General features: G+C 29.5%; 1 protein-coding gene across 5 annotated transcripts in view; it reads right to left on the bottom strand.

Annotated features, from left to right (window-relative positions):
• Positions 1–18,092, bottom strand: part of LOC114280706 (vesicle-fusing ATPase) — a 107,812-nt gene extending 89,720 nt beyond the window's left edge. For 2 of the 5 annotated variants that reach the window (XM_082921773.1, XM_082921776.1), the window contains exons 1-4: positions 4,615–4,852; positions 4,212–4,387; positions 687–795; positions 508–607 (exon numbers count right to left, since the gene is read on the bottom strand). In XM_082921773.1, the coding sequence (XP_082777899.1) occupies positions 508–607; positions 687–795; positions 4,212–4,237 (235 nt within the window). In that variant the 5' untranslated portion in view covers positions 4,238–4,387; positions 4,615–4,852. Of the gene's footprint in view, positions 1–507; positions 608–686; positions 796–4,211; positions 4,388–4,577; positions 4,858–17,205; positions 17,380–17,479; positions 17,531–17,627; positions 17,716–17,801 lie in introns of those variants that run through there. The other 3 variants (XM_082921775.1, XM_082921777.1, XM_082921774.1) reach the window with 3 other exon arrangements.
• Positions 18,093–18,867: the final 775 nt, after the last annotated feature.

Below are 18,867 nucleotides of genomic sequence, written 5' to 3'. Positions count from 1 at the left end.
AAAGCATATTGATGTAGAAGCATGAAACTCAAGCCTTGTATCTTATCTTATTCTCAATGTTTCAAAAGATTAGTAACATTACAGTTATTCAGTCTGGAGTACAGATCACTACTACCAAGAAGGAATAACAAGACATCCCACAAGCAACAAATTGACTAGGTTATGACATAGGAATGGAATGGAGGAACAGAACATATAATACATGTGAATACAAGGAAACCAAAATGATGTAAAACCTTAACAGGGAAAAAAGGCTAGAATTATGTAGAAAACCTAGGTCTAATATTGTGAAATTCACATACGTATAACACAAATTGCAGGTTCCACAACTAACGGTGCTGAAGGAGCAAATGTCATATATGTGCTCACCTTAGCAATCGAATCAATTTCATCAAAGATGATGATATGCAGGTCACTTTAGCTCCTGAAAGAAAAGATTAAATGATCTCACTATGAAATGCACAATGAAGTGAATTTACAATTATGATATGAACTATGTAACTTTACCATATCTGTTTTCATCCTCATTGGCTGCTTTAAAGAGTGACCTTATTTTCCTCTCTGATACACCTTGGAATGCATTTAACACATCTGGTCCATTTACAATCTGCATGAATGGGAGGAGAAAAAGAAGTGTCAGAATAAGATAAACAAGTGGAGAGAGGGAGAGAGAGAGAGAGAGAGACCAGGGGCTCTTTTGCGTTTAGTAATTTACAAATGCGTCGTGCTATCAAGGTTTTTCTAGAACCTGGTGGACCATATAGTAGCATGCCTCTTACATGCTTCAAATTCAACCTAGCACAAGAAAGTCAATAGTTAATAACTAAAAGCTAAGAAGCATAGAAACGGACACAAGACATGCTGACACATTGTCACGCCCTCAAAATAATACATAAAACCCCACATTCTTGACATGCGTTGATATAAGAGAAATAAACACTTTTCCATTCATCAGAGTAGTACTTACAAATGTATTACATGTTGACAATAAAAGTAAATGCCCAACGGCTTACAACTTTCCAAGCCAACACTTAGTCACACAAAAGAGAGTACTAACTCATATCATATTAAGCCCTTGGCCTGAATTTTACATGTAATACAACAAAAGATAGCAAAACAACAAAAAGAGTCTTCAACTCCCAAAACCTTCCACGCTATGTCCTTGGAGGTGGCATATCACCTGGACCTAAAAATGATGTCCCATATAGGGTGAGCCACAGCCCAGTAGAGATATACTAAACCAAATATAAGCAATGACTAAAACAATAGCATTTGATAGAAGGTTAACACATATAAAACCAGTTATATCACAATACAGTTCCTTGACACTTGTGTCCATGTTACATTTCATTTTCCTTTACTTATCAACTCATTTTATAAACGTGGCTCAAAACTTGGCCAGATAATTTAATAACAACTCGTATTAAACACTTCTTACTTCACAATAGATACACATAATTGCTGTATCAATCTCAAACAAAACACTTCCATACTTCATATATGATATACAGATTTGCTATATCAATACTTCAATAGATACACATATTTGTTGTATCAATGGAGTACATCCCTTATCTCCTTCCAAACAATATCTGGTTTAGAAGTCCATCCCCTATCTTCCCCTAAACCGTGGAGTACATCCCCTATCTCCTCCCACACAACACAATGTATATAAACACATATCATATACAAGTTCAATCAATACATAAATTTGATGTATTATTCCAACCGCCATATTTGATGACATATTCAATTGATTAGTTTTAATTCGCCTAATCATCATGCATTGTCTACAACATTCAAGACTATCCTCCCACACAACACAATGTATATAAACACATATCATATACAAGTTCAATCAATACATAAATTTGATGTATTATTCCAACCGCCATATTTGATGACATATTCAATTGATTAGTTTTAGTTCGCCTAATCATCATGCATTGTCTACAACATTCAAGACTATCCTCCACCGATAGCCCAAAGCAGTTATTTCTAAACAGAAAATAAATGCATCAAATGGATATAATATCAACATTTTCATAGGTGAGTGATAAATTAATCCAACTACACCATTTAATCCCATAATTTTCCAATTTCGATATTCTCAACTCAATTTCTCATTTCCCAAAATTAATTATACAAATTAATTTATCATAATAATTAGGGCATTTTCTCCCTTTTTCCAACAATAGCCCTAAGGCTCATTTTTCATCCATAATCCATAAACAACCTCCATTTCAAGTCTATAACATAAATATCACTCAAACATGGAAAACCCCTCTTTTAGAAATTACACAATAAACCCTAACTTTCTCAATATCACCCAACATTACCAACTAATCAAAATGACCAAAATTTAAAACAAAACTCATAAGATGGAGTAGGGTATCCCTACCTCGAAATGGAGAGCTCAAATAGAGAAGATGACCAAAACTCAAAGTGCTTCAAATCCAAGATTTTTCAGATTAAAAGGAAGCCCACACAACCCTCTACCTTTCTTACAAAGAGATTACGGTAGGAACTCACTAGAAGTAGATCAATCCCTAGAGAGAAGGTAAGTGTAGAGAGAGAGAGAGAGAGAGCCGAATTCTAGGGTTTTGAAATCAAAAGAGAAGAAAAAGTGAAGTGTCTCCCGCTGCTGCCTACTGATATAATACAGGCTCGCTCGAGCGACCAGACACAAAGAACCCTCGCTCGAGTGAAGAAAGTCTCGCTCGAGCCAACAATTCGAAGCTTCAGGTCTGCAACCCAGAAGCACGCTCGAGCGACAGAATTCTCGCTCGAGCAAAGAAGCTCAAAACATACACCTCGCTTGCTCGAGCGAAGAAAAGCTAGCTCGAGCCAAGAAATGCAATCCCCAGGTTCAGAATTGGACGCAGACGCAAGCTCGAGCGAAGGACTTCTCGCTCGAGCCACCAGACACAAAACTCAACTCTCGCTCGAGCGAACAAACCCTGGCTCGAGCGAAGGATCTAAAACAAAGAGCTCGCTCGAGCGACGAAGTCATCGCTCGAGCGAAGACGCCAAAATCTGGGAAGCAACCATTTGCTCCCAAGCACACCAAACCTGTAACAAACCTGCCCAACACATCCTATAACTCAAAAATAAGGAATTAAAGGATGACAACAATATATATACAACAACGAGCTCTACGGAACCTAAGTCCGGATACAACAACCAAATGGGGAAAGACCGGGATCACTATACACATAAATTTTCAAGAAGTACAAGACATGACCGTGAGGGACACACACAAGATATGTGATTTTATATATTATGTCAAATATATTTCATTCAAATTTATAATAAAAAAATGCAGCATAACACTAATATCTAAAGTTTAAAAGAGGGATTAATAATATGTATCCTATAGGCTATTTTGTTCAAATATGTATCCATCCAAGTGTCCAAAGCGTCTTTAAGCCTAAAAAATAAAAATAAATAATATGACAAATTAGGACACTTTCCACAAGTATCCCTTCACAACTTTATATTGATTTCAATACACTTGCACTACAATTCTACCACAGCCTACTAACAACCAAGTTAACAATTACTAATCATTCTTTTATAGGAGTTGTTACGGTGTGCACTTTTAAAAAGAGACATACTGTATGCACCCTACCCCAACATACGTAACATAACCATACCATTTTGTGACAAACACCAGAAAATGTGTAACTTCTCACCAAAATGATTTGTAACATTTCTCACCAAAAATATTTCATAATATTTTCACCACACTGTTCATAACATAATCACAACACTCCTAACATATCCACAATGGTTTGTAATTTTCAGTTTAGGAGTATACATGATACATTCGCTATTCCTAACTTTTACCACAAAGTAGTTTATGATAGAAAGTGTGCCTAGTAGCATTTTCCTTTTTTTATAGCAATACAATTTCTATACATTTCAAAATCTCATACAAACAAACTTACTTTTTGGAAGGAACAACTAACTGGTAATGCAAGTGAGTTTGAAAAAGTAACTTAAAAAATTGTTAAAAAAATGAAATATGTGATGTGCACTAGTGACCATATCACACAAAGTTTGTATCTGCACCACACATTCAGTGAATCAATATTGATTTGGATTATAATTTGAATGAATATTCGAATTACCAAAGGAAATTAGAAAACCATACTATACTATAAATAAAAGTAGAAAAGAAACTCAGAAGTGGTCAGATTATATTATACCTCTTTGCTAGAGAAGGAGGAACCATCCGTGAGCCAAATGCTGACTGCAGTATTTGAGCAAATTAGGAAGTCATACCTCCAATACCAAGTAATATCAGTTCTTCTTCCAGTGATTCCATATTGAGGCCTTCCCTAAATATATTTTTAAATGTTTCAGCTCCATGGATTAGAGTACCCTGTGATCAAACATGGCAACAACTTTTAAAATTCAAAAATCACATTGATAGATAGTAGATAGATACATATGGAATCTTCATATATCACTGATAAGAAAGTAGCTAATAATCATCATATTGGTTGGAGTTTTCAAAATTTACAGCAAAAAAGAAAAAAAGAAAAAAAAAAAAAAAGGCCAACAGACTCAACCAACGCTCCCAAAGAGGCAAAGATCAGCAAACCATACACTCCTTCACCCAACGGTTAGGGCACACTGTTGAAACTCAGATTGGACCGTTGGTAGGCAGACGAGGACGACGGAACGGACGGAGCCCTACAGAGATGGACCTTAATCTTCATCCATTCTATGCTCAAATCCCCGACGTCCAATCCTTCCGGGTTGACGCCCCAGGCTGAGCACATTTTGCCGCCGCACCCACAGGAGATCCGAAGTAGAAGAACACACATCACATTGGGGGAATTTTCTATGGTACCCAAAAATGGTTTTTATGTATCATACATAAATTAAACTCTCGTTTGTCAAAGTGATTTTTTTTAGTTGAAAAATTAAAAAAAAATATTAAAAAAATTAAAAAGTTAATAATTTATATTAAAATGTTAAAAAAATTTCTCTTTATTTTTTACATATCTTTTCATAAAAATTCAAAAAATCATCACAAACATATTAATTTTCCTTACATCACATTTTAACCAAAAAATTAAAAAATTACTAAAAAAATTTATTCTCAAATGAGGCCTAATTTTTGCCATTAGATTCAAGTCAGCATAAATCCACACCATTCATTGGTAATGATTAAAATCAAATTCAAAAAAGAGGATAGTTTGGTGAAAAAGAGCATTTATTGACCTCTCTCAAGTTTTGTGATAGTTTTAATATCTAAGAATAATGTTATTTGTATTAATTAATATACTAATTGGTGTATCAATTGATGATATGACATAATTTAAGAAATTGTTGGTATTTGTAATGTGATAAATGGGTGGGATCAATAATAATGTCATAACTAATGTTTGTACACTAATTAGTATACTAATTGGTGCATTTAGCACCACCGATATCCTAATCCTTATTTTCTAATTTTTTGATTTAAAAAAAAAATCTCAGTATTTATTGACTTCTCCCAACCCATAAACCTTTTTGACTTCTCTTATAATTACTGTAATACCGTTTTCAATTTCTCTCATACACTATGGTTACACACAAAAATAAAGAAGATAAGAATTTAACTATAGATCTCAAAAAGATATAACATCTAAATTTGAATTATGATTTAGTAATATAATTAATCTATTTTTTTGAATATATATATCTATTAAAATTTTAAATAACTTAATAGGACAAATTAATCAATTTTTTAAAATTATTGATTTCTTTAATTTATAAAATAGATTAAAAAACTATTGATTGATTTATTTATTTAATAACAAAAATATTCATAATCTCTCCATCCTAATCTCTCATTGATTTCCAAAAAAAAAAATATTAAAACTTGTCTTCCTTCTCTCTTCCCCAAAAAATCAGATAATATTTTTCATAAAAGTTGTAAATATCCATCTATATCTTATATATTATATTTTAACATAACCAAAAAAAAAAAAGAAAGAAAGAAACTAAAAATCATATATACAAACTGATAAAATTAATAAATTTGATTTTTATTTATTCAGTTAAAAACTTTCTTTTGCATCTCAATATCTAATTTTAAATTTTAAAAATCTTTAAAGTTTATCTAAAAAATCTAATTTGAATATATCTCCCACCATTATAGTTTAGGTCAATAAAACTCACATGTTTATCACATATCTAACTCACATCATAACTTACCTAAATAATAATAATTAAAAACAAATAGAAACCCACAACTCCATCTTGAATAAATTGAAAAAAAAAAAAAAACCAAATAGAAACCACACAAAAATAAAAAAGATAAGAATTTAGATATGAATTTTAATTTGAATTATGATTTAGTAATATAATTATCTATTTTTCTGATGTATATATATCAAAACTTTAAATCACTTAATGAGATAAATTAATTAACTTTCAAGTCTTATTTAAAGAATAATTGGATTAGTCATCCTAATTCCTAAACTTCGGGAACACTAGCAAAGAAACTAACAGATTGGGTTAGGTGAGGTTTAAGTTGTTGGAGATAACATTCTCCCACTCCATAAATGTATTTGTTTTTTAATTTAATTTTTTTTCCCTATGTAATTCTCTTTTTCTGCAGTTAGTTTTATTTAATAAAGACCATAAAATTGAAGTAAAAAAAAAATGAATATCAATTTTTTTATTTTATTTTATAGAAAATGTGAAAATTTATTAAAAATTCAAGATTTTACTATAACATTAGATTTTTGTATAACTAGGTAAATTTAAAACTTTTAAATATCATTGTGTTCTTTATTTTTATCTTCTTTCTATCCTATTATACAATTACTGCTATTTGCTAGTTTGTTAATTATAATTCAATTAATTGAAAATGAAAGCTTAATAAAAAAAAATTCATATATATTATAGTTAATTTGTTACATAGCAATAGTTGTATATAATTGCATAATATAGAGGAATAATTTCTAAATATAATTTCTATTTTTTTTTTATGTGATTAAATAGTCCATCTTAAAAAGTATATAGAAAAGTTAGATGAGTTCTTTTATTTCTAAAAAACCCAATCTATTTTTTTTTCACTTTTTAATTTTTTAAATTGAAACATCAATTGTTTATGTCCATAAAATAAAACTGATAAAAACATATCCAAAAGCTACAGATTTTTTTTTTTAATATGTAGGATGTTTACAAATGGAAAATGTTTAACACTTCAAATTTTTTTTCATAATCTGACTTATAATGATGTAGTCATAAGTGTCAATTTTTATACAAATATGAGAAGAGAATTAATTAAATTATACATTTCACCCAACCACATACCCAAACTTTGACTATTTCAAAATGTTATTTAACTATAATTCCAATTGAGAGAATTTTCAACCCTTGAATTTTTTTTTAATCAAATTATAATTTGATAAGATTTTTAAAAAGATGAAACATTCAAAATTATTGTTTTTTCCATCAAATTGGTGAAAAGAAAAAAAAAATGGGATAAAAATGAAAGTTCTTTTAAAAATTGATAAAAATTTAATGAAAAAGTTAAAATAATTCATATCAAATCAAAATTTTTATTCAAATTTAAAATCAAATTAGATAAAAAAAAATTAAAAGAAAATGATGAAAGTTTGAAAAATATTTTGAAATCTTTTTATTCTTAAAGATTAGAAATCCGTATGTATATTATATTCATATTGTATTTTTAGTTATGAAATTGAAATCAAAAGAAATGTAACTTAAATTATTGGATTAATAATAAAAACATCATATTAATTATTGTTAAATATCACTTCACTTCACATTTAATAATAAAATTGCAAATTTGTGTTAATTATAACTTTTAAATTTGTATATTTTCATAACAAGAAGAGGTATGTCATAACTCATTTAATCTCATTTGATCAGGTTTAACTTTTCTTTTAATACAAATTATCAAAATTGCACTAAATAGATTTATATATATATATATATTTTTTAAAAAAAATGTAAACTAATAATTTAAAAAGTTATAAATATATAAATTAATTTATAAATTTCATGTATACCGTAAGATAAATATTAAATTATTTTAAGGTAATTATAATAATTTTTTTTTTAATTTATAAAGTCCCATACATAACATGGGTTATCACTAGTTCTATCATATTTACCATTCAATATAATAATACTTACCACTTAATAAAACTCAACTTACCAATAAAAAAGATATCTTCAAATAACAAAATGGCTGAACAAGTAAACGGTAATAATTTTGAAAAATATATTAGTTCTATTATACTTTAATAAATTTAGAATATATTATATGGAGTGTGAATATCAATTAATTTACATATTCAACAACTTCTATAAATATTAATTGTGAACAATACGCATAATAAATAAAAAAATGTATAAATAAATTTAATTTTATAAAAATAAATTAGTTAGTAAATCTAGTTAAATATGTACTATTCACTAATTTTGAAACAAAAATATGATTTTTCAACTTACCACAATAATTAAGCAAACTTATCACTTATATGATTATACTTACTATCCCACAAAATTCACTCATGTATTAGCAAAACTCACCTAACTAACTTTTTAGGTTGCTGGTAAACTAAAAGTATTAAATTATAACAAATTTTGAAAACTTCTAAAATAAATATGAAATTTATAAAGTAGAATGTAAAAAAATATGAATAATGAATATAAAATTTTACATTTTTGTTTAATAATTTGAGTTCCTTAATTTTATTTTATTACCTATAAATTTTGTATACTTTATATAATTTATATGAATTTCATATCAATTTTTTTTTGAAGTTTTAATTATTTCACAATTTTTTATGAATTTACTGTGCACAATTAGATATCTCTATATTATTTTAACCTTATGTGATGTTTTTAATTCAATTTTAAGATTTTGTTATAATAACATTTCATCTAATTAAAGAAAAATTATGAGGGTTTACTAAGTCGAAAGAAAAATAAAATATGATGGAATAATAAGCAAAGTTTGATTGAGTAGTAAGGTCTCGTTTGCGAACAGATTATTTTAGTAACTTTTTGATTTTTTGGTTAAAATATGAGAGAAAAAAACTAGTATATTTAGAATGATTTTTTAGTTTTTTATGAAAAGATGTGCAAAAAGTAGATAGAAAATATAATTTTTAACTTTTTGGTATAAATTATAGACTTTTTGATTTTTTAATACTTTTTGGCTTTTAGACTAAAATAGACAGTTCCAAACGAGGCCCAAGTATAATTTAAATGAGTAATAAATCTAGTATGATAGAAGAGTTAAGTCATGTTTAATTAGTTAGTGGATTTTTTATTTTTTAAACTTTAAAACCAATTGTAACATTACTTACCACTTATTATAATAATACTTACAACTTATTGGGACAATACTTAATATCTATAAACACAATACTTACCATCTATTCTCATTGTACTTACCACTCATTGAGACTTACCATTCGTTTTTCTTACCACTCAATACACTACAAGAAAAAGCACATTTGGCGACTAAAAAATCACATTTGGTCGCTGAAAGTATAGGTTTTGGTGACTAAAAATGCATTAGTAGCCAAAAGTAAAGATTTTTGATGACTAAATACATTTAGTAGGCAAAAGTATTGGTTTTGGCGACTAAAAATCTATTTGGTCGCCGATATATGGCTTTTACCAACTAAAAAAATTTTAGTAGCCAAAAGTGAGGCCTTTTGGCGATTAAAAAAAATTTAGTAGCCAAAAGCGAGGCATTCGGCAACTAAAAATCTGTTTGGCCGCCAAAAGTGAGGCTTTTATCGACTAAAAAAATTTTAGTAACCAAAAGTAAGGCCCTTTGGCGACTAAAAAAAAATTAGTAGCCAAAAGTGAAGCATTCGGCAACTAAAAACATATTTAGTAGCCAAAAGTGAGGCTTTTTGGTGACTAAAAAGAAGTTTAGTCACCAAAAGTGGTAATTTTAGCGCGAGAAATTTTTTTTTAACGACTAAAAAATAATTAGTAGCCAAAAGTATAGAATTGGCGACTAAAATTATGTTTAGTCGCCAAAAATTGTCTTCTTTTTTTTCTACTAAATAATTTATTTTTACATAAATTATGTTCAATAAAAAATAATTATGTTTATATATATATATACTTTTATATTAATACGGGTCTAAGTAGTATATAAATAATATATGTTACATATATAATCATATGGTGTTATGGAGGCATAGTGGAAAGAGTGTATTGTATAAGGTTTATGGTGTTGGGAGATTGACGGTTCGAATCTCCACAAGAGCAGAGTGTAATTTTTTTTTTCACAAATGAGTATTGGCGACTAAAAAATTGGTCGGTAAATATATAATTTACAAAATATAATTGACTATTGGCGACCAAAGTTTTGGTCGTTAAAGACTTTATTTTGGGTGACAAAAAGTTTTTTACCCGCCAATACCTTTCCCGACTGTCTTCTGACGACCAAACCGGTGACTAAAAAATTTAGTCGGGAAAACTAAAAAACCGACTTTTGGCGACTAAAAATTAACTTTTGGTGACTAAAAATGTATTTTTTCTTGTAGTGATAGTAAATGAAATCTTATTAATAGAGTAGTAAGTGAACATTTTAATTTACTTTAAAACCAATTGTGACATTACTTTTCACTTATTATAACAATACTTACAACCTATTGAGATAATACTTACAATCTATAAACATAATACTTGCTATTTGTTCTCATTGTACTTACCACTCATTATGACTCTACTTACCATTCATTTTACTTATCTCTTAATAATAAGTGAGATCTCATTAAGTGATAAGTTAAGTCTAATAAAATAGTAAGTGGACATTTTAATTACTTACAACTAATTATGACATTATTTACCACTTATAATAGCAATACAGACAATTCATTGATATAATACTTATTATTCATAAATACAATATTTACCATTAGTTTAATTGCATTAACCACCCATTGTGACTCTACTTACCATTCATTCTTGTAACGACCCCACCCCACCCCAGTACTCAGAGGTTAGACATCACAACTAATTGATAAATGAGGTTACCAAAGGCCATTTCTTAAATTAACAAATTAATAACATAGCAGAGTAAAATAAAGGAATATTTACCAATAAATCCATTTCACAAATTGTTAAACCAATTAGTCCTAACTTTATTCTTTTGTTCGGGTAAGTCCTATTAGTGGAGAGGGTTGTTTCTGTCTGATCCTATTTTCCATATGTGGTGTCACTGTGTGGACGGTTTCACCCTTTATTGTTATGTTTCCATATTCTGCTGTGAGATCACGTGATTCTTTTGATTTTGTGGGTATCACAGTTGATATTTCAATGGTACACGTTTCAGCCTTTTCGTCTTAGGGCTTTGTCTTAGGGTATTCTGTTGTATCTCGTCCAACTTCCTCACCTATTTCATTCTCTGCAAGTTCTTGTCACCATGTTAGAAAGAGAGAGAGGTCCCCCGTGTGTCGTCCCTATCCATCTCCCTCGAGCGCTCAAGTATGGATGAATGTATGTGTCTGTGTATGGTGTGTGATGCTCTCTCTCTAATCCGTGTATGTGTGTCTGGTCTGTTGGGTGTAATCATCTCCCTCCCTCAACCGTGTGTGTGTCAATGGTCCCTTGGGTGTGTGTCCAAATCTATCAATGTGTATGCATCTCGGTCTTGAGTGTGTGTTGTGAATGTGTGTGTGTCTGCCTGTGTGGTGATGTGCATGTGTATGGTCCAACTTCCTCACCCATTTCGTTCTCTGCAAGTTCTTGTCACCATGTTAGAAAGAGAGAGGGGTCCCCCGTGTGTCGTCCCTGTCCATCTCCCTCGAGCGCTCAAGTATGGATGCATGTATGTGTCTGTGTATGGTGTGTGATGTTCTCTCTCTCTAAACCGTGTATGTGTGTCTGGTCTGTTGGGTGTAATCCTCTCCCTCCCTCAACCGTGTGTGTGTCAATGGTCCCTTGGGTATGTGTCCAAATCTATCAATGTGTATGCATTTCGATCTTGAGTGTGTGTCTGCCTGTGTGGTGATGTGCCTGTGTGGTGCTTGTGTTTTAAAGGGTATGGGTTTTCAATATGTGGAATACGTGGCAACCAAAAATCACATCAGTCTTCTACAAAAACCCTAAGTAAACTTTTTGGGTGTGGGCCTTGTGTTAACCCCCAAACGCACCAACCCAGCCCAAAACAAAAACCCCTTACAGCGCTTATGACACCATCACAATGTATCACCTGCAACATACCACACATCGATTTACTAATTACGCACGTGAGACACACACGCACCACACCCAATTTCCCCTAACTGCTGCATCAATAACGGTTAAATGAGGGTAATTACATCCCTCACAATTGAATGGGACTAAACGGTTTAGTAGAATAAAAATGGGACCAACTGGTTCATAAGTTCAAATTTTGGGATTTATTGGTAAATCTCCCTAAAATAAAATGGTATCTAACTAAGTAGTAAGTCAAGTTTAATAGATTAATAAGTGGAATCTCATTGAGTAGTAAATGTCATTTAATTGAGTAGTAAGTCAATTCTAATTGAGTAGTAAGTGGGGTTTGATTGAATAATAAGTCAACTTAATGAAGTAGTAAATCAAGTATCATTGAATAGATAAATAAAAACCTTTTAGTAATTTTTATAAATTCAAATCTTTTTAAAAATACCTAACATATCCAAAACAAAATATCTAATAATTTGATAGAGTAATAAGTGGGACGTTATTAAGTAATAAGTGGACTCATATTTAATCATTATCACTATCAAGATGGATTGTAGAACTCAATGTTGAAATCATACTTATCATTCATAAATATATAATATTTACTATTTGTTGTGATTACTTATCAATCAATAGTAAAGGGAGTTTTATTGAGTAGTAAGTGAGTTTGATTGAATAATAAATCAAGTTTGATGAAGTAATAAATGGAGTCTGATTGAATAGTAAGTAAAATATCATTAATTAATAAGTGATGTATGATTAAGTAATGGTAAAATATCATTAAATAGTCAGCATTTATAAACACGACACTTACAATTGGTTTTGATTCTATTTACCACTAATTGTGACTTTACTTGCCATTTAGTATTTTACCATTTTCATAAATTTTGAATGCTTACAATACGTACTATCTATCATTAGAATGTGTACCATATACCAGTTATGACATAATCACTTTTAGTTATAACTAAAAACAAAATATAATGGGTCATAATTAAAGATCACTTAAGGTACAACCAAAGACTTTTGATTATAATCAAAATAATAATCACAATAAGTCATGACTTAATGTAATAACTATACACCACTTTAGACATGGGCTTCGTTTAGGAAGCCAATCTTGAGGCTTTTTTTTGGCTATTCTAGCCATAAAAAATAAAATAGGTTTTTTGGCCCAATAAGACAAAACATCACATTCAACCCATTACATTCATTCTTTCACAAAAAAATCAAAAAAGCCAAAAGCCCTTCCCAAACCAAACTTTTTAACCCCAGGTTAAAATAGCCAAAAAAATCAAAAAATCAAAAAGCCAACCTACTTTCCAAACGACGCCATAATCAAAAACTTTTTAGTTATAATCAAAATAAAAATTAAAAGAAGTCATAATTGAAAACCACAAGAGATTATTATTAAGTCATAACTAACACCACAATGTGTCATAATCAAGTCATAATCAACACCCAATAAATTACAATTAAATATTATAAAGGTTATAACTGGGCATACGATACAAACCAAAAAAAGTATGTATTATAAAATTTTTGGGTAAACACAAGCATAAATAACAATAAAATATATATTTTAATATTAAAGAAATAACATCATTTTTATCTAACATAATTATGTCAATTTTATGATATTCATATTTTTTAAATCTTAAAAAACATTCAGTATGTTTGGTTTGAGTTTTCTGGATTAAGTTTTTTGAAAACTGACTTGTTTGGTTTTCGTGTTTTTTTGTTTTTAATGAATATTTTTTAAATTTTAAACATTTTTTTTTACTTTTTTAGATGCACCTTACTTAGATGTATCTAAAAAGTAAAAAATTTGTGAAAAAATATTTTAAAAAATTAATATATACATAAAAATATAAAAAATGTACTGAATTCTTGTATTTTTTTTTTGTATTTTTGGTATTTAGTGAATTTTTAAAAGATTTTTTTTACAATTTTTTTACTTTTTAAGTGTATTTATGTTAGGTGTGTCTAAAAAGTAAAAAAATTGCTTAAAATATTAAAAAAATTCAGTAAAAACAAAAAAATACAAAAAATAAGCAAGGAGAATTTTTTAAAAAGTGTTTTTTGAAAAGTGGAAACAAGCAATTAGTGTAATTTTTTTTTTTTTTAATTGGGGAAATAAACAATCACCATGTAGTCGAAAAAAATTCAAATTTATGATAAAATTTACAAAATTTAATTATGAAAGTCATAAGTTTTCTTATAAATATATAAATACTTTTGAAAACTACAACCAATTTGTAATTTTTTCTTTTTTTATAAATAATTTGATGAGAAATATTGCATAATAAGGTCACATCACTTTTAGTTAAAAAAAGGATAAATTACAAATACACCTCCTGACGTTTGATTAAAATACAAATTGCCTCCTGTAATTCTGAAAATTAAGGTCTATTTTGGAGAGTGGGTTAAAAGCCACTTCCAGCTTTTAACCCACTGTTCTCTAACAAAAAAGTCAAAAAAAACTAAAAAACGGCTTTTAACTATCTTCTTAAAACATCCATACATTCCACCCTCTGAAATTTCTAATTTCATAACAAATCGTCCATTTTATTAATAAATTATTAAGTCAATTAACAATTTTTAATAATGTTAGAAATATGTTTCAATTAATAATTTGGATAATTTTATTATTGTATAGGAGAGTAATTATGAATTTTATTTTTTTTAATTAATTTTGTTAAATAAAAAATTATGACAAGGGGATATTCGTAATTTTTTAAATCACAAGAGACAATTTATATTTTAAAAAAAATTTAAGAGATATATCTATAATTTTCCAACCCAATAACGGGGGTGTTTTAAGAAAGACGGTAAAGATGATGCGGGGTTTCGGCCACGAGAGATATGATAAGTTGATGTGAGGGTAAAACTGTCATTTGGGTGGCATAAATAAATGCAGCTTCCGTATAACGTTTAGATTAGCAGTTTTGTTCCAATTAAACATAATTTTTTGGGAGCCTATGTGATGGTAAAACTGTCATTTGGGTGGCACAAGTAAACGTAGCTTCCGTATAAAGTAGAGACTTGTTCCAGCCAAACACAATTGTGGAGCCTATGGAATTACTTAGTCCAATTCTATGGCCTTTGGACTATAACTAAAACTAATGTTATAAATTTTTTTTTATATATAGTGAGTGTTTGAGAAATGGGTTTTTTTAGTTGTAGGATATTATTGAAGAAATTTTTTTTTGTGTTTGGGAAGATAGTTGGGTTTTTTGTGATTGGATGTGATATTTGTAAGAAAAAAAACAAAATGATTATGGGATTTGATGTGATGTTTTGTTTGGATTTTTTTTTTTTGGTTTTGTAACCAATTTGTCTTCTAGTAAAAAAAAACAAAAAAAACCACAAAAAAATCCTTCCCAAAAATATGACTTAGGCCCCGTTTGGGGACTTACCTTTTTAGCCAAAAAGCCAACAACTCATACCAAAAAGTCAAAGATTCTCTTTTCTCTCTACTTTTTGCACATCTTTTCGTAATTAGCCAAAAAGTCATTCCAAACATATAAGTTTTTTTTACTTACTTTTTTAGCCAAATAGCCAAAAAGTTACTAAATTAGCCTGTTCCCAAACGAGGCCTATTGTAAAACTTTTCCTTCAAAATAAAATATAATTGAAAATTAAACTATTTACAATAATGGTTAATGTCATATTATTTGTGTCAAGTTTTATTTTATGAATTTTATATATAAATAAAAATTTTCCTCAACAACTGGCAGGTGTATGTCTATCAATATCAATAGCTGTGCATTAAATTTATAAAATATAAAGTTTAATTTTGATTTAAAAATATATATGTTATGTATTACTCAAGTGATAAAAGATGGGACTCTTGTATGGTATTCTTTTGACAAAATGTGTAATTTTATCATAAAATTTCATAACATCAACTATAACAAATTAGTGTAACAAAAAATATCTTATCTAAGTCACAAACTTTCGCAACATTAATTACAAAATTGTAGATATTTTTTTACACTAATTTGTGACAATATTACATATTTTTTTTATTAATGTTACAAAATTTTATAATAAAATTATACATTTGTGATAGAATGCACACCTTGGCATTTTTTAAAAAGATGTTTATCAAACCAAAGTCTTGGGTTCCCATTTACTATTGTGTCAATGTTATAGAAAGTTTTAGCTCTATAATAATATAGACAAGGAAAATGTAGATAAGGGAAATGTTTTGGTGTGCACATATGTATTCTCAGGCCTCGTTTGGCGAGTGGTGATTTTAATAAAAAAGTTATTAAAAAAATAAAAAGTTAATAATTTATATTAAAAAGTCAAAGATTCTATTTTTTTTTTTACTTTTTGCACATCTTTTCGTAAAAAAATCAAAAAGCCGTCCTAAATATATTAGTTTTTTTTATATCGTATTTTAACTAAAAAATCAAAAAATTGCTAAAAAAACATTTTCTCAAACGAGGCCTTAATATAAAATTATATAGTTTTTCACGAGTTTGTATTAATTTACATAATTTTGTGTTACGATTACCTATGGTATTCATTACATATCCAAAAATATTCCGTATAGATAGATATAGATGTTTACCCAAAAAGAAAAGCAAAGATAGACATAGATAATATAATATTAAAGAATAAATGTGTCAGAGACACACGACACACACGAGTAATACTAAGGTCTTGTTTGTCATAATGTAAAAAAATTAAAAAGTTATTATCTTATTTAAATCACATTATATTTCTTTCGTATCATTTCAAACCTAACCTATATGCAACTCACATTTCATAAAAAGTCAAAAAATACATTTATTTAGATCATTTCAAATCACTCTAAAAAAAACATACAAAAAAAAAAAAACATATCAAAAAATCTATTATGCACTCGTATACGTATTTGATAAATATTTTAATAAAATATTTGGGGTGTGTGGCATTTTCACACACGTAACCATTGACAATGGTTGAATGTGAGATTTATTTAGGATTCATCATTACCAGTGATTGTGGTGGGCCTTCAACTATCACTTTTGTGCGCTTTTTGATCAGCTCCTGCTTTGGGCTCCTCAGAGATTCACTCTCCTCATTCTCACCGAGAGAAATTTTCACAACACTACATGCATATGAGCTTCCTTTATATGCAAATAGTACCCTCTGATATTCAGTAAAAACCTGCACAGCCCAAAAAAGCGGTCACTTTTAGTAAAAACCAGTGATTCTGCATTAACTAATTACTACTACTAAAAATAAAAAAAATTCCCTCAAACAGCACCTGGTGATAGAATGTTTTTATAAATTCTCTCCCCAGGGTAGAAGCCATTATCTGAAGAAGAATGAAATTTGATCAGTGATAATAACTTAAAAATTTCGTTGTTAAGCTAGATTCATTTTAGATGTTGGTTACATATGGAATTGCATACCATTTGAGTTGGAGTTGAACTTTCAGGAAGTAATTCTACCATGATTCTCAATACATCCACATCAAACCCATTAGAAGGTGGAGCAAACCTATAAAATTAAAATAAAAACAATTGCAGAATTCATTATATATGTAGGCTATATAACACAAAACAGCAACAGTAGATCGAACTTACACTTGCAAACGGATGGTGTCTCCCAATGAAACATCAAGAGATTTGCAATGCTTTAGATTTAGAGATATGTGGCCCTTTGCTACTTTCTCATCCTCTATATTCTTTATTAGTTAAGGGGTATACTAGCAACATTAGCCAAAATTTAAAACAAAAGCAGAGAACAACTAATCAAACAAAACTTCACTGTTTTGAGGATATTGAATGCTAAATACATTCTCGCCACTGAGGTGAGCAAGATAGAGCTTCTTCTTCTTCTTCTTCTTCTTCTTCTTCTAGATTATAGTGAAAGGCCATGGAGGTCCTCGTCGAAGGCTCACAGCAAATTGGCGAGCGTCGTCTGGACAACAGTAACATAATTGGTGAAACACTGCTCTGAACTAGTATGCTCTACAACAACAAATGGAGCACTGCTACTCGAAGCCATTGACGATGAAGAGAATGACCACTGCCCTTTATATACATAACTTTCCTAGCACAAAATTGCCGACGAAGGGTTGTCGTCACCACGTGGATGGCTCAGATCAGATTTCGATTTTCCCTTCATCTGGATTTATTATTATCTTATTTTTATTGTGTGCGGTAACAGACAAAGGACCGCTAGCATGACAATTGTGGTTGGCAAAGTCGTATTATTGATCTTCAAAATTGTTAGAATGGAAACAAATCTGAGCCATCCATTTAAAATCGTTGCGGTGGAAGCAAATCTGAGCCTCCTTTCCAACAATGTTGACCTAGATTCCTCATCAACCCGAGACCAGGCGGTTCAAATAAAAAAAAAAAACCAAGACCACCAGTCCAAGACCAGTCCGCCAAGATCACATCAGATCATTTGTTTATTCATATTTCTCGCTCCATCTTCTCTAACATTTTTTAATAATATTTATTTCTTTTGAAAAATGTTATATAACTAAGATTTAACTAACCAATTAGGTTTAGCTTAGTTGGTTATTATGCCTTCCTTAGGGTTTATTTTCAAGGAGGTCATGGATTCAATTCTCCTTAGGAGAGTTGAATTAAGGGAGTGCAAACACTTAGCCAAGGGTGGAGAGATTTTCTCCTATAGGTG

This window comes from Camellia sinensis, chromosome 3 (assembly GCF_055761805.1).
Source record: "Camellia sinensis isolate YWXY chromosome 3, ASM5576180v1, whole genome shotgun sequence".
Classification (NCBI taxonomy): Eukaryota; Viridiplantae; Streptophyta; class Magnoliopsida; order Ericales; family Theaceae; genus Camellia; species Camellia sinensis.
The sequence above is the reverse complement of the archived record's forward strand: the minus strand, read 5'-3'. Positions and strand labels throughout refer to the sequence as shown.